The 14,865-nt window shown below is 38.7% G+C and overlaps 1 protein-coding gene across 5 annotated transcripts in view; it reads left to right on the top strand.

Moving 5' to 3' along the window:
* The window catches only part of VPS13B (vacuolar protein sorting 13 homolog B), a 482,687-nt gene that overhangs the window by 430,398 nt on the left and 37,424 nt on the right, over positions 1-14,865 (top strand). For all 5 annotated transcript variants that reach the window (XM_075705900.1, XM_075705902.1, XM_075705904.1 and 2 more), the window contains one exon: positions 5,985-6,146. In XM_075705900.1, coding sequence (XP_075562015.1) covers positions 5,985-6,146 — 162 coding nt within the window. The remainder of the gene's footprint in view (positions 1-5,984; positions 6,147-14,865) is intronic.

Raw genomic sequence — 14,865 nt, forward strand, 5'->3', positions numbered from 1 at the left:
AATACCAACTGCATTCATTGACAATATTCCAAGATGTAAAAGCTTTAATTTACCCTAAAAGTGTTTTTTACTAATAAACATTAATTCCGTGATGGCAGTGAAAATTAAGAGACAATGAATGCTATATGTAAAGGTAAATTTAGCCAGAACTGCTTAAGTTTCAGTGAAACGACATGGATTTATATCAGAATAATCAGAATCTTGGTCTTGAAATGCAGAATATTCCGTTAATTTATGAAAAGGTGAGTGATGCATGATGTGTAAGCACAGCTCAGTCTGAGCGGTACAGCATATTGTTTCCAGCTACTACTTCTATCCTTATTGAAGTTCAACACTAGTTTCACATTACATTCTGTGCGAGCAACATTAATGACTGAAGCCGGTCCCAGCGTAAGGAACCTTGCTTCTGCAATGACCCCTCGAAGGCCTGTAATTCCCTTACTCCACTATAGCCTTGAAATCAAATCATTCTCTTCATCTGCCTGAAGACCTATGTGGAGCCTGGGAATTAATTACCTATCATGGCACTACAATAACAAAGCCCCCAAAAAAGGATAAAACATCTGTTTTATATCAAAAAATTCTTTTTTAAGGGCATTCCATGGTTTTCTTGTTGCAAAAGGACATTCATAAAACAAGATCTAGTGTGATTTAAATCTTTACAGCTGGCTCAAATATCAATGTGAACAAAAATCTTTGTAGCTCCAATTTCTGTTTTTTGTCATATTTTGAACAATGCTTTTAATAAAAAACAAACATGGAAAGTATAAGAGAGTCCTTGGTAGGCTGTTTAAACCCAAAATATTTCTGACTTAGTACTAGTCCCTCATCTAAGACATGTGTGGCAACTACTGCAAAATGGCCTTCAGAAAGGTCAGTTTCCTCTTAGGATGGAAAAAAAAAGATCTCTCAGACATAGCTATACATACAAATAAAATATGGTGCATAAATATTTAAATGTTTTAAACCACATCACAGTGTGAATGACTGACTGACTACTCTGTGCCTTGAAGGAATATTCTGAGTTGAAAAAATGGAATTGTATATTTGATTAAGTAGAGCCATATGTTGCATAGTATATTGCTGACAGGTACATTCTATGAATAGTTGGTACTGATTTATACACGGATTTGGCAATGTTAACATGAGCCACAGGAGGATATACTTCTGTAATTGTTGCTGTAATTTTCTCGTTTCCTCTCATGTCAAGGGTACTTGCCACCATGTTCTGATGTGGTGGGTATCTAGCCCTGAGTATTTGAGATTAAAAACTTGCATGGCTTTGAAATTAGGGAACAGTTAACACACAAGTGGGTTCAAAACAGCTTATTAAATTAATTGTTACCAAGATGTTTTGTATGTGGCTTTACCTCCAGATTGGGGGGGTTGCACGCACTGTGCAGGAAGGGAATGAATTTCCCAATGATAAGCATTGTTTGATGTTTGCTGTTCACACAAAATACAATAGAAATGCTGCCAACTAGAAGCATGAATTTAATAAGCAGGAAAGGTTATTTGAATTCTCCACATTTTTTTTTTTTACTAGATTAATATCTGAAACAAGTGATGTTGTAGTCAGTAGAGAGACAGATGAAGCATGAAACAATTTGGCCCTGCACCTTTAGGTCAAGAGTTCAGGATTAACAGAACCCTCTCTCGGTGTCTTTGTTTCCTAGATATGGACTGATTTTTTGTTTGTTTGTTTGTTTTGTTTACGTAAAGATGAACATTTTGAAAGTAGATTAAGCCTAAAAAACACCAGGCATACAACTTGCTTTATAGTTTGAAGTCACATGCTGAAAATCTGAGAGGATTAGCACTTTTTTAAAAAAAAAATTCCCCTTTTGACATATTTCATTATCTAATCTGTAAGCAGTAACAGGCTAATGCCCATCTAAATGCAAAGCTAAACTAGTGGTTTTAATAATCAAATAACTGGACAGGGAACTTCAAGTTTGTTATTAATTTAGTTTTATTATTTACTAATAACATACAGAGTATCAATTGAGATAGAAAATGCGTGTCTCCACGTGAATACACATCGGGGGGGGGGGGGGTCCCCTTTATTTGGGCATTTAAGCCTTCACAAATTGTTTTATAGCAATAGTGCTGTGTGATATCTAGAGACACAGGGTGAGCTGAGAAAACAGCTCCCCAGGTATGGTACTGAGTGCATATTCCTGAGAAAAAAGCTATTCCTTTGTGGTCTCGCACTGCAAATGTTTTCCTAAACCCCTCAGAAGTTATAAAAACTCCTGTTTAAACCTGTTTTAAACCATTAGAACTTCTTTTCCTTGAGGTCCGCATGGTGCTTAACCTTTCTGTTGGCAGTTGCATACGTTTTCTTAATGAGCTGGGATCAGCCAGAATGGCATCTGTGGTCACAGGAGTTTCCCCATCTTTCTACCATAAGCACAAAGAACAAAGGAAAATGGGACAGAAGACTTGTGTGCAGCTTTGATTTAACTTTCTAGCTGATAATGTCAGGATACTGCCATGAGAATGAAGTTTAAATTGTCAGAAGGAAAATGTTCTTTTCTCTTAGAGGAACTTTGACGGAGATAAGAAATTGCTGAAGACTTTCTGTCCAAAAAACATTGGGGGGGTGGGGTGGAGAGAAAGTAAGAGAGAAGGGGGCGGGGGAAGGCTTGCACAGGTCTTCGCTAGCTTGTGAAGCACACAGAAAATAACTTTGTGCATATAAGCAGCATAGGCTTTTATGGGTGTTTTTTCCGGATCCAGAAATGCTTTGAAATAGCTGTGAGCTGAGACATGAGCAGAAAGTCCTGAGACAGGGAAGGCCTGGTGACTAGTATTATGTGGGATGTTTTTCCCCTCTCTGAACAGAATTCACAAAGTATTTGAAAGCCCAATAAAGGAGAGACACTTTCCAGGCCACTCTGAGAGAAAAGAACAGCTGAAAAATGATCTAAAGAGGGGCAGGAAATTGTCCCCCAGGAACTGACCCTAATCTGTATCTGATTCAGGCTGTTGATCTTTTGCTGATTCTTTTGATTTGCTGTTTTAATTCAGAGAGGGAATTTTTTTTCCTAATCCACACTTAGGTGTTTTCAGCTCCTGGAGTCATCATTCAGCTCTTCAGCATCATTGCCACACAAATGGCCCAGTTCTATTTGTTTTTATTATGTCTGGTTTCTCTACACTCTCTTTCATCAATCAAGATTTCCGCACTCCATCCTTTTGCTGATTTTTTTTTTTTAATTTTTTTTTTTGGTCCCTTTCTGCTTACCCTAGAAGCTTCTACTGTCAGACTTAAGCAGCGAATTTGGGACCCAGTTCCCTGTGATGGGTGCAGAGAGTGAGAAGCATGGGTGGTACTCTGGGAAAAATCTCCTGCAATTACTGCAAGGAGACTAGGAGTTGCCTAGAACCCTGCCGGTACAGTGCGTAGCTGCCATACTGGGCTAAAGCATCCCCAGACTTCCTTGATGATCCTTTAGTTGGCTGTTATCACCAAGACTTGAGGCATCAGTAGCTCTCTCTTAAGCCTGGCAGCATGGAGCAATGCCTTATACAAATCGTGGTGTTTCCTTGGTTGAAACTTTGGAACTGTCATAAAATTGAACTTAAAATACCTCTTTTGTTTAACTTTGAGAAGTGTTGCTGTTAAAAGCAGTGGATTCTAGTAGCAAATCTAGCATTTAAGAGTAATGATTAATAGCAGTCATTCATCAGCACCAAAATGTGTGCAAGTCTATTAATAATCCCTGATGGGATAACATTCCCCCAGTACGATTTAGGAGTTCTGTGCCTGCCAAACACTTGCTAGATTCTCTTTTCCCTCTGGAAAATGCAACAACCTACAGTTTGTGTTAACTTACTTGAAACTAAGTTAATCAGTTAGGTAAAAAGAAGGAAGTTCATCATCTTCTGGTGTTGTTCTTCCAGTCTGTGCATAATCAGCAAGAAAATGTATTGAAGTAAAAAAAATTTTCTTCAATTCCCCTGGGGTTATATCTAGGTTTGACTACAACAACATGCTGAGCTCTGTGGCTAGTAAATCCTCCTTTTTAAAATGAACATTTTGCAAAGCTGTAACAGGAAAATATATGTATTTGTGGTAGACTTACGGGTATGTGGGTATGGCAGCTTGACAGTAAAAAGTCATAGATCCACCAATAGAAAATGCCAAAATAAACTCTGCACTCTGAAGTGGCACTGTAAATGTCAGCCTTTAGCATACCCAGATCTGCTACTGAATGTGATACAGACATACTGCTCTGTAATGAGTTTTACTGCTTTGAAAAAGTGAGATTTTGGTTATGCTCACCTGACTTTTGTTTCACAGAAGATACCTGGTCTTATGCAGAAGAATTCATGAGATTTGGAGATAAGCTTTAATCTAAATATTCTCATGCTTAAACACTCCTCGGGCGAATAATTTTTTGTACAAACACTCCCAGTCAATCATTCTGACATTCAGTAACAAAAGGAATTGCAACCTGCGCCTTAGGTTCTTCTGAAGTTAGTAACGGTAGTGAACATGCATTCAAGGATGCTAAATTGGACATACCTTGCACGCCTCACTTTTCAGAAAATCTGTTCCACGTGTGTCACCCAGCAATGTGCTACAAGCAATGTACCAAACTGTTTTTCATGGATAACTAAGGATCCAAAGGGATCTGTGAGGAAATATTTTTCTCTCTCTTGTTTGATCTCTGAATGTCTGCAGGCTTCCAGACACATTGTTATCAAAGAACTGGAGACCCATATGATCATAGACAGAGGAGGTGCTAGCTTCATTATGTCCATTTAAAAGGTCCACTGAGAGAGCAAGGAGGGGAAACAGAATCAGCTCTCAAAGACCATGGAGGTCCCATAAGTTAGAGAAGACGTCATGGGAAGAAAGGATGAGAAAAGAGCAGCTGGGCTATATTGTGGAGAGAAGGGAACCAACCAACAATAAAGCATTGTCAAAAGTGTGTGCTAGGAAAGATGGGTCAAAAAGAGGTAACGAAAGGCACAAGAAGATGAATTCTTTGTGTTATACCCATTAAATTGCATGAAGACAATCCAAATGTTGCTTTCCTGGAGTAATTGTTATGGTTGCTAGATAGTTGTGTGTAAGTGGAAGGTGCCAGCCCACTAGTGACTAGGACAGAAATATATGAGAGATGATCTCCAAATCAAATTGTCAGTCACACTTTGACCTCTCCCGTATAGGGGATTATAGTTTGTGCCTTCAGGGGCGGAAGACCTGTAGCTCTGGTAATTTTTATGACTATCATATAGTCTCATTGGGTCAACAGAGTGACAAGCAGCCAGATGAAAAGCAGAAAGAGAGGGATGGGCGGATGCTGCAGGCAGGAGAAACAGTATTGTAAAATCTAAAATACTTTTAAAACCCATGACAGTTTTTGATTTTTCCTGTTCCTGTCAAATTGCATGATGCATTTTCAAACTAGCTTCTTGGAGCTGTGAAAATACTCTCCCCATGTCTCCTGCTTTTTCTTTGGTTTTTTTTTAAGTGTTGTGGTGTCAGGAGAAAGAGAGTGTCTTCTGCTGCTGACCCACAGCAACATTTCAAAGTAGAAGCAGCAGCTGGGGAAGAGGAAGTGCAGCCTGTTGGCCTGAGAGATCAGTTGTCAAGCATGGAGAAACCTCTTCATGCCTCTCTGCTCAGGCTGTAGTGCCCCACCTGCCCTAAGTGACGTGCCATTTCCAACTGAATTTACATAAAAGACTTCACCGAAAGTAAGTTAGGAAATCTAGTTTCTATTGTAGCTTCAAATCTTTTAAGATTTGCATTACAGAAACATAAAGGAAAATATGTTAAGTCTTAGGATATATTTTGTCAACCCAAACACTAGATTTTGCAGAGAGTAGAGTACTATGAGACCAAAGCTAATGGCAAGAGATCTTGAAGCATTTCTGTGTTGTAACGGTCGCCACTGGGCAGGCAGCTGCCAAATGTCTTGCAATTAATCTGATGCTTACTGCCTTTCATATCCCTTTCCTTTCAGAACCAATGCCCCGAGGCAGAGGAGTTGGTCTTCAGCCATTTTGTGATCTGTAACGACACACAGGAGACACTGCGGTTTGGCCAGGTGGATACTGATGAAAATATTTTGCTGGCTAGTCTCCACAGTCACCAGTACAGCTGGCGCTCTCACAAGTCCCCGCAGGTATGTCAGAAACAGCCCTTCGAACGCAGCAATTGCTAAAGCTGAGTTGGTGGCTTTATGCATTGATTCTCCAGTTTTCTCTAGGGTCTCGACTATCTCTAATGCTCCAGTTCTTTCAGGAGCCACACACTGGGGCTGCATCAGAGAGAAAAGGTAAACAAAGAGTGAGGAAAGCCAGAAGTGTTTAGAAGTTACTCGAGGGTAGAACTGCATGTGCACGACCGCTTTCTGTAAAACTGAGCGGTTATAGAAACTGAAGCTTCTGAAAAAAAGCAAAAGAAGATCGCTTGCCAGGTTTTTATAACTAAGTGATCAGTGTCTGTTTTCTGTGATGTACATTAGAGGTTTGGGGATTTTTTTTAATGAATTGTTTTTACCAGAAGCATCTGTTCACTGAAATTGTTTGCAGAACAGGGTCAAACTGGACAAATCTCTCAACTCAGCATGTGCTTGCATTAGAAAAGATTTGAAATTGTCAGAAACACCCCACTTACGTAGTTTAAATACTGCAGTTTCTGTTTCTTGGGTGGTTTTTTTAAGGATAAACACTGAAACTGAAATAAAATATTTTAAAATTATCAACAGGAACTATTTCAATGAAACCATGTTGTTGGTCGTCTTGAGTGGTGGTGAAAAAGGGACTTTTCATCTTGATTCAAGATAAGGCAAGAATTTAAATCTAAAAAAAAGTGTTTATGAGACAGCAAAGCCATTTCTTCTCTCTTTTTAATATATACCCAGCTCCTGCTGAGTGGGAGACTAGAGACCTGTGCCACCCCACTTGCTAAGCAGCAGTCCTGTGCTGAAGAGTTGCTAAAATCTTTCCAGATCCTAGAAGGAGTGTAGTGGACGGGGGTTCCGAACTCCTCTAGAGCCCTGGAAAATACCAGCCTTAGCATGTGAGAAAGAAGGTGAAATTTGGATGGTAATTCTGAACAGGAGCTGTGCCCGCTTTCACTGCTGACAAGTTTCAAGTTTCACTGGGAGGCAGCAATGGCAAATTTACAGTGTTTTTCGTTCATATGTCAGTCGGTGGATATGCAAAACTACTGAATTTTACATGAATGCGGTAATCTGTGCAGAGCAAATTCAGCCAGAGTAAACAGTTGCAGTTGACACTGAAGTCAAGGCATAAGTTAAGAGGAAGGCAGGCTAATAAAGGACTGTCTCACCCCAGCGACAGAGGAGTTGTTATAAGCAGCGTGCACTGGCTGCAATAGCGCACAGAGGGGGGACCTTTGGAGACTTAGAGACACTGGAGTACTGTATGTCCCTTGTCATGTTTTCAAAAAGGACATATGCTTTCTCATACAAGCAAAACGCCTGTGACGCCCCAGCCCATGGGCGAGCAACCCAAACGGGTGACTATGCTCTGCGCAACTGGGCAAGCGTCAGATTGCGAGACAGGATCCCCACTCCTCAGGTGACAGTACTTGCACTTGGGTTACGATTGACGTAACTCCCTCCGGTTCTGTGAGGCAGAAAGAACAGCTAGGCTTGTAGAAAGCTAGCTAAATGTGACCCATATTTCATAACCAATTATCACTTGCTTTCATAGCAACCACCCAAAAAATCATTTAAACATTTTCATAAACATATGGAAAAAGAAGGCAATGCTTAAAGCAATTGTAAGTAAAACCAGAACTAAGTAAGACTTTCCTCTTAACAATTTGTCTTATCCATTTTCTGATTACTTATATAAAATTACTCACTTGAGAGAATCCTCTTTTTGGCCGTCATTCTAGATAGTTCTGCTAATGGTGTAGTTCTGGTTATGGTGTACTCAATGGTGTACTTCCAATAATGGTGCAAACTGGAAAAAGTTTTGAAAATGAGGATTATCTCAAACAAGTGAAAAGTAGAAGACTTAAAATTGCAGCTTGTTACTGATACTTTCTGTCAGTTGCAGCCAAGCTGCTAAATACGACCAGCACAATATATAGCATTAGCCACGCAACACCTGGAGGAGTTAAATATTAAAACATAGATCTTTAGCTTGTCCTTTCAGTCACCGACTTGAGCTGTGCAAAACATTCTGGTTTTGTGGTCGCTATGTAAGTTTCTTATTAAATGAAAAATAAAAGTGCAGGATGGAAGGTGGAAAAGTCCAGCAGAAAACCAAATCACACATTAGGGAAGGGGTGAGGTGACAGTAGGAACTTCAGATTCATTTTTCAGATACTCATTCTTCAGCTGAAAGTTGGTGATGTCAAAGGGTTTCCCCACTCTGTTTTGCTCTGATCAGATTCAGATTCACTGAAGAACTGGGCTGATAAACAGTCAGGAGTGTCATGTTGGATTCCCATGTCCCAGGAGATGGAGTAGCTAGCAGCTCACTCCTCCTGACTCAACCACATTGCTGGCCAGCTGGCTCTTCTAGTAGGGGGGCTATACCTCCCTTGTCCCAGCCCCTGGAATAATTTCAAGAATATTTCTGCTCTTCTAACATTTTTCATCAGCCATCTCTTGCTGGGAAATTTTGAGACTAAAAAACATCACTGAGGTAATTTCACTGAAAACATATGGAAGCACAGGCTTTCCACACACTGTTGAGATAGAAGCAAATTTTCTTTACAAAGGTCGGAGAATCTTGGCATCCATCTATAAGCCTTGTTCATTTGGTTAATGTTAAATACAAATCACTGTAAATTTAGCATGCTTCAGAAAGGCAGTTCTTCTAAACAGTCTAAACAGGACAATCCTTTGTCATTTTAGATCACAGAAAATAAGTTTGTTTAAATATTATTACAAATGTTGTCATGTAGTTTCTTCAATGATTAATACAAATCCTTAAAATGAAAACGACGACTCAATTAAGACATCAGGTTGTCCCTATTATGCTGTGGCACTTTTCTAATTGTTTCCATGCAAAACTATCTAACAGCTTATTATCCAAAGGTCAGAATAATGCCCAAGCATGGACAAACCCTCCAAGTGTCATATTCATGGAATGCTAGATGACTTCATAGTTATGAAATTATTTCATTTCTCATGATAATTCCCAACTTGCCAAGTTAGTGAATTTTAAGAACTCTGAGAGCAGATTGTAAGATAAATGTGAAATAATCCATACTTCTGGAGTCAGGGACTTCCCTCCAGGCATTAGTTCATACTTGACTTACTTGACTTACTCTTGGGGATAAAATGAGTTAGGACAAGGTCTTAGATACCACATTCTCTTACTGGGAAAGAAAACCAACTTGCACAACTTTGGCTGGCTCATGTTTCTTGTTACACAGGCACTAAGAAGCAGCGGTTGCCATGAAATACTTTATTTAACCTCTGCAAAATGTTTTTTTAGTATGGCAAGGCAGTTCAGTTAAATGAAAATAAATAGTTTTAAAAGGATTGTATTTCTTTCACATTCACATCAATAAAATTCTCCATTTTTCTTCTGGTAATTAAGCATAGTGAGAGATGCAGTAATTGCCCATTTGAATTATTGAACACAATTAAATATATGTAATTAAAATAAGTTGGTTTTGTAGTAGCAGATAGTTATATAATGCTTTATTTACATTTAGAATTAATTTTAATATTAATGAAGGAACTATGGGCTATAATTAAAAATTGTTCAACTTTTTCATGTTACGAAAACAGCTGTAGCACACCAAGGATTTGGATTTATCAGTTATTGATGGTGTCCCTCCAACTGTTTGGCTCCTTCCTTCCTTCGTTTTTTTTCCCAGTCCAGATCTTCCACGTTTCAGGGAACCTAACCTTTCCCTTTTAACTTTCGCTCTGATTCCTGCAAGTCTCACTGGTTTGGCTAATATTTCAGTAATAAGTCTGAGGTCTGATGCTCGCTCTTCTACTCCGCTCCATCCCCCATGTTTTCCTCAGATTTCATGAGGTTTTGACCTTCCTTAGGGATAAGACACCCCCAAGTATATAGTCCCTTTCAGAGTTGGGGTAAGTCCAAAACTGATGATATTTGAGGCTGTAAGCAATTCTAGCAGAAGTTGCCAGACCTCGTGAGTTCCTTTTGCAGATTTTAATGAAAATTAGAGGTCTGTTAGATATCATTAAAAGGGAAGAGAAGCTACATCATTCCCGTGCTCTACAGACAACACTGGCTCCTACGTTATTATTGGATCCAGTCTGCACTCCTTATCTTGATCTTCAAGTTGCTTTGTGGGATGGGCCCCAGTTATGTCAAAAGTCATGTTTGTCTCCAAGACAGCTGTGTTTTTTAGGAGAAGAACTGGAGCATATGATACGTATGGTGAAACTCTGAAGATACGAGAGATCAGATCTTCATAGCAATTTACTCAGAGTTAAGGAATTCTGTCTTGCAAGACAGTAGGCAGTCGGAGGGTCCCACTAGGGATCACAGCAAATGTAAAAACCAGCTATTCATGTGAGAGTCCCCGAATGTATTCTGCAGAAGTTGTTTGCTTGAGAATAAACAGCAAAAATCTTCTATAACATGCTAGTTATTACTAGTTATTTTCCCCATGCTCAAACTTCAGCAGAGTCCTCTGAAGAAGCAACGAATAATGGATCTAAATTCATTATTTTGCTTTCTATGCAAAACGTAATGTTGCATAGGGGAAGTCTGCATTTAAAATAGCAGCTTCTAAACCTTTCTCCAGAGTCTGCTGCCAGGGTTATAACAGCCCATTTTCACTTTTCACCATCCTTAACTTGAAGCAACAGGTGTAGTGGGTAAAAAACAGTTACTATGTTGATTTGGGCAATGACTTCAGTGAGAATGTGGCCAAGTTACTGGTGATAAACAAAATTTCTTATCAAAGTAGGTAAATATGCCTGAAACAGCTATGTGCCACTTTATTGCTAATTCTATAGAATTTGAGGGAAAATATCTCTATCATTTGCTTTTCTGTTCTTCTGAACGTACACTTACAAATTCTTGAATAGATATTAGTAGTGGTTAGTATATTAGTAATACCGTCACTGGAACCCATTTAAAGTTTTTCGTCTCTTATTTTAAATAGTGTGCCTGCAAAGCACAACTTCTGCTAGAATTTTATAAACATAATTTTTAAAAGCAATTGTAGATTTGGAAATAGCTTTAAGAACCTCCTCCTCATTCCCCTACAAAAAAAGACTGAAGCCAAATTTTAATTTATGTTGCATCTGCAGCAGGATCATAATTCACTGTTACTTATTTCCAAGTTGCCATTCTTTCAGGTATTGGGTTATATAAAGTGTAAGATGATATACAGTACTCTGTGAGTTCAGACTTAGAAACTGTGACTTACATATCAGTTATTATTGGGATATTTTCCGGTTTTATTGTTTAGAGATGTTACAGATTCTCTGCACAACCTTTTGTACTTTCCATAGTCCTCCCCAGGTCACTTACAGAACATCATCAGGCAAAAAAAAAAAACCCCACCCAAAACGTTTTATGTTACTTTACACTGTTCAGGTAGTGAGAAATGTATTGTTGCTTTCCTTTGGGGTCCTGCATTCAAAATCAATGGTTATATTATACATAACTGACTTTCTAGATAATATCTGGGGCAGATAAGGATTGATATTATCCATGAATCACATAAACCCTCCTAACTTGGTTGCTATTCCTTAACCAAAAGATTCTTCTTTTGCACAGTGTGCAGAGCTAGTTCGTACCTGTGAGGTTCAGGCCTGCTTTGTAGGTTGTGCTGAGGCTCGCAACACCTCCAGGAGCCCCCGAGGGTCAGAGTTGTATCTGCCAAGAGTGACCTTTCTTCTGCTAGCCAGCGTGGGGGTGATGGAAATTGCTTTCTCCTATGCTCCGTACTGACCTTCTGTCTTACAAGGGATGATGGTGTAGAAGTGGTCAGACCTCCCAGGTCCATGAGAAAATGAAGCCAAACTGAAATTCAAAGTGGTTTGGTGGCTGCTGCAGCTGACAACCTGCAGAATGAACATTTCATTCACTCTTTTCCCAAATACTAATTGGTTTTATTGCTGTAAGTCCTAATCCTGGACAAGGGCCACCTTGTATCCTGAAAACAGAGCAAAAAAATACTGATCATCCTTCTCCTTTAATTTTTCAATTAAAAATTGCTTTAGCTTCCAGTCTTAGAATTCAGCTCCAATCTCCAGGTCTCCCTTTCCTCCATGCTCCTGCATCATCACAGCTTTTATTTTACTATCTCGTATCTTTTAAAATAACCGCCTGCTTCCACACCATTAACCAAGTCCTCACTTGATTCCTCCCAGTCTCTGAGTTGACAGCAAGAACCCTTATTCTTCCCAAAAAGCATTTTCTAGTTTCACTTAGAAGACAGATATGATCTAACTACATTGAAACCAAGTTAACTTTGGTGGATCTACAAGCAAAGTAGAAATCAAATTCGAATCACTAAGCATTTTGAGGACACAAGCTTTGAATTATTTATACAGGTAGAAAATGCTGCCTTTTCTGGACAGGCTCCATTCTTAGTCTCATTTTTAATCTCCCATTTTAGTCTTCATGCCTTGTCATATGACACTTAGCTTTATTTACTCAGATTGTATCCTTCACACATCTAGCTGAAAACCTGAGTAAATTCTGAGGAGTGCATAGAAACATTCTGTGAAGAGATGTGAAAAAGAATACAGCTTTTCTAGCCATTTGCTCCAGTAGGAGCAGCTTCATCTTAGCCTACCTCCCTGAAGGCAATTTCTTTCCCTCTCAAAACAGAAATCCATAATGTCTCAGAATTACAAATCCAAACCTCAGCAAAGTCTAGTCAAAACAAAAAACTCGGTGTTTTCTGTTGATATGTTTCTCTAACAGAAAATGCAGAAATCAAATGGTTACACAAATGAGTGCCTGTCTTCACATATACAATAGATAGTCTGTTTTAAATTCTCTCCAAGCCATAAGTTGCCACTTATCACTGGATTATATTTGTTAGAATGCTTTTGAAGCCCACTGAATATTTTTGGTACCTTTTTGCAATGACTTCTCTTTCCTCCTAATATATGTACCATACTTAGCTATACTTGTTGAACTTCTCTTAGGCAGTGTCTCATAAACACTTAGAATTTACTTAAAGCTTGATAAATGAAAGGGAGTTACATGGCAATTACCATGAATCTGTAGTATTAGGTCAGTTTTAGAACATTAGAGCTCTGCCTTGTTGAGTATTTAACACCATCTATTATGATGTCTTCTGCTAAAATAATGTTAACACCTGATTACTTAATTTTCTAAAATTACTTCAATTTTTATTTCCTGCCATATATCTCTGTATTACTTAGTGTCATTTGCTAATTACTTCTAGCCATGTTTTTCAGAAATCTCACATTTAAATAACTGATTCACCCAGAGATCCCTTTGTGTTTTCATGGAATGCAGTTTCTTGGCTCAAAAATAAACTTACGCAGTACCCAATTCTTATATCGTTATGTCATTAATACAAATACATTAGATGTCTTTAAAATAACTTAACAAAGGCTGTTCCATTTGTATGTAGCATTTACCAGTATACAAATAGTATGTTTATAAAACAAGAAGTTGCCAGTATATGATAATAGCTGTATTTTATTTTTCTTTCTGAACTGTGAAGTTAAATGCAGACTAATCATTGTGCTACAATGAAAATTAGTAAGGCAGCGTTTGGGAGCTAATGACTGCTCAGGGAAAGCTGACAGCATGTTTCTTGGGAACATTCAACTCGTGAGCAAAGCTGTTTATACAGGGTGGGAGACATCCTAATGTTGGAGCTACATACAATTACTAATCATCGATTATGGCATTTATATGACATCTATCTTTGGAGCGCACCATATTTTGTGTGCCTTCTAGCCGAGACTGCGCACTTAGTACCTTTTCTCATTATTTGGCTGTCATTTCCAGCTACCAGTCTCTCCAAAGTAAACAGTTTTCTTGTTTCTCTCAGTTTTCATATGTGATGAGATTTATTCCCAACTGCCTCTGTAAGAAACTGAACTGATTCCAGCCACTGCAGTTGGATTTTTTCGTTTTGTTTTGTTTTTCCTTTTCTATAGCTAGTACTTAAGAATCAAAGCGACATATTTGTTCATGAGATTGAATGTCCTAATTCACAGCTTCCCTCAACGTGTTCTTGAATATAAAGCTGTGCCCACGCATGTGCATATCCAGGTGCATGCCCATGTGCACCCTGGCACATATTAGCCTTTGTGCTTCCAGCATAAAACTAATTTGAATCTGAATGCAAGTCATCACTTGCAAATTCAAAAGCCACCCACTGAATGGATGTTATTGTTGTGTGTAACTTGTGCTGAGGATACCACAAATTGCAAACAGGCTACTGAGTGGTAGTAGCTTTGAAAGTTGTTGCTGCGGTTGTTTCTTAAAACAATGAAAAAAACACAGTATCCAGCCCTTCACTAAGTCCAACCGGCCAGACCGATGGCCAGTGCTGTCTCTTTCTGGAAACAAATCGTGGGAGAACATAGTATTTACAAGTTTCGATTTTTGCTAGTGTAAATAATCAAACTTTGGGCCTGATCCCATTCTCAATTACTCAAATTAATTAATGACAGATGTCCAAAATCAGAGTGAAATTCAACCCTCAAGAGAGAATTCCCACAAGGCCTTTATATAACTGTTTTAAAGGACTTAAGTGATGCTTAGGCTCTGTGCTGGCCCTCTGCAAAGAATAAATTTTACCCAGAATGCTTATTGCTTTGATCCCTTATATATAACTCACATCCTTAAGTTTGCACAGCCACAAAAGATCTATACAGAACTAAATAGCCAGATCTTCAGCTGGCGTAAATTTATGTAACTTCA

Source organism: Pelecanus crispus, chromosome 2, assembly GCF_030463565.1.
Source record: "Pelecanus crispus isolate bPelCri1 chromosome 2, bPelCri1.pri, whole genome shotgun sequence".
Lineage (NCBI taxonomy): Eukaryota > Metazoa > Chordata > Aves > Pelecaniformes > Pelecanidae > Pelecanus > Pelecanus crispus.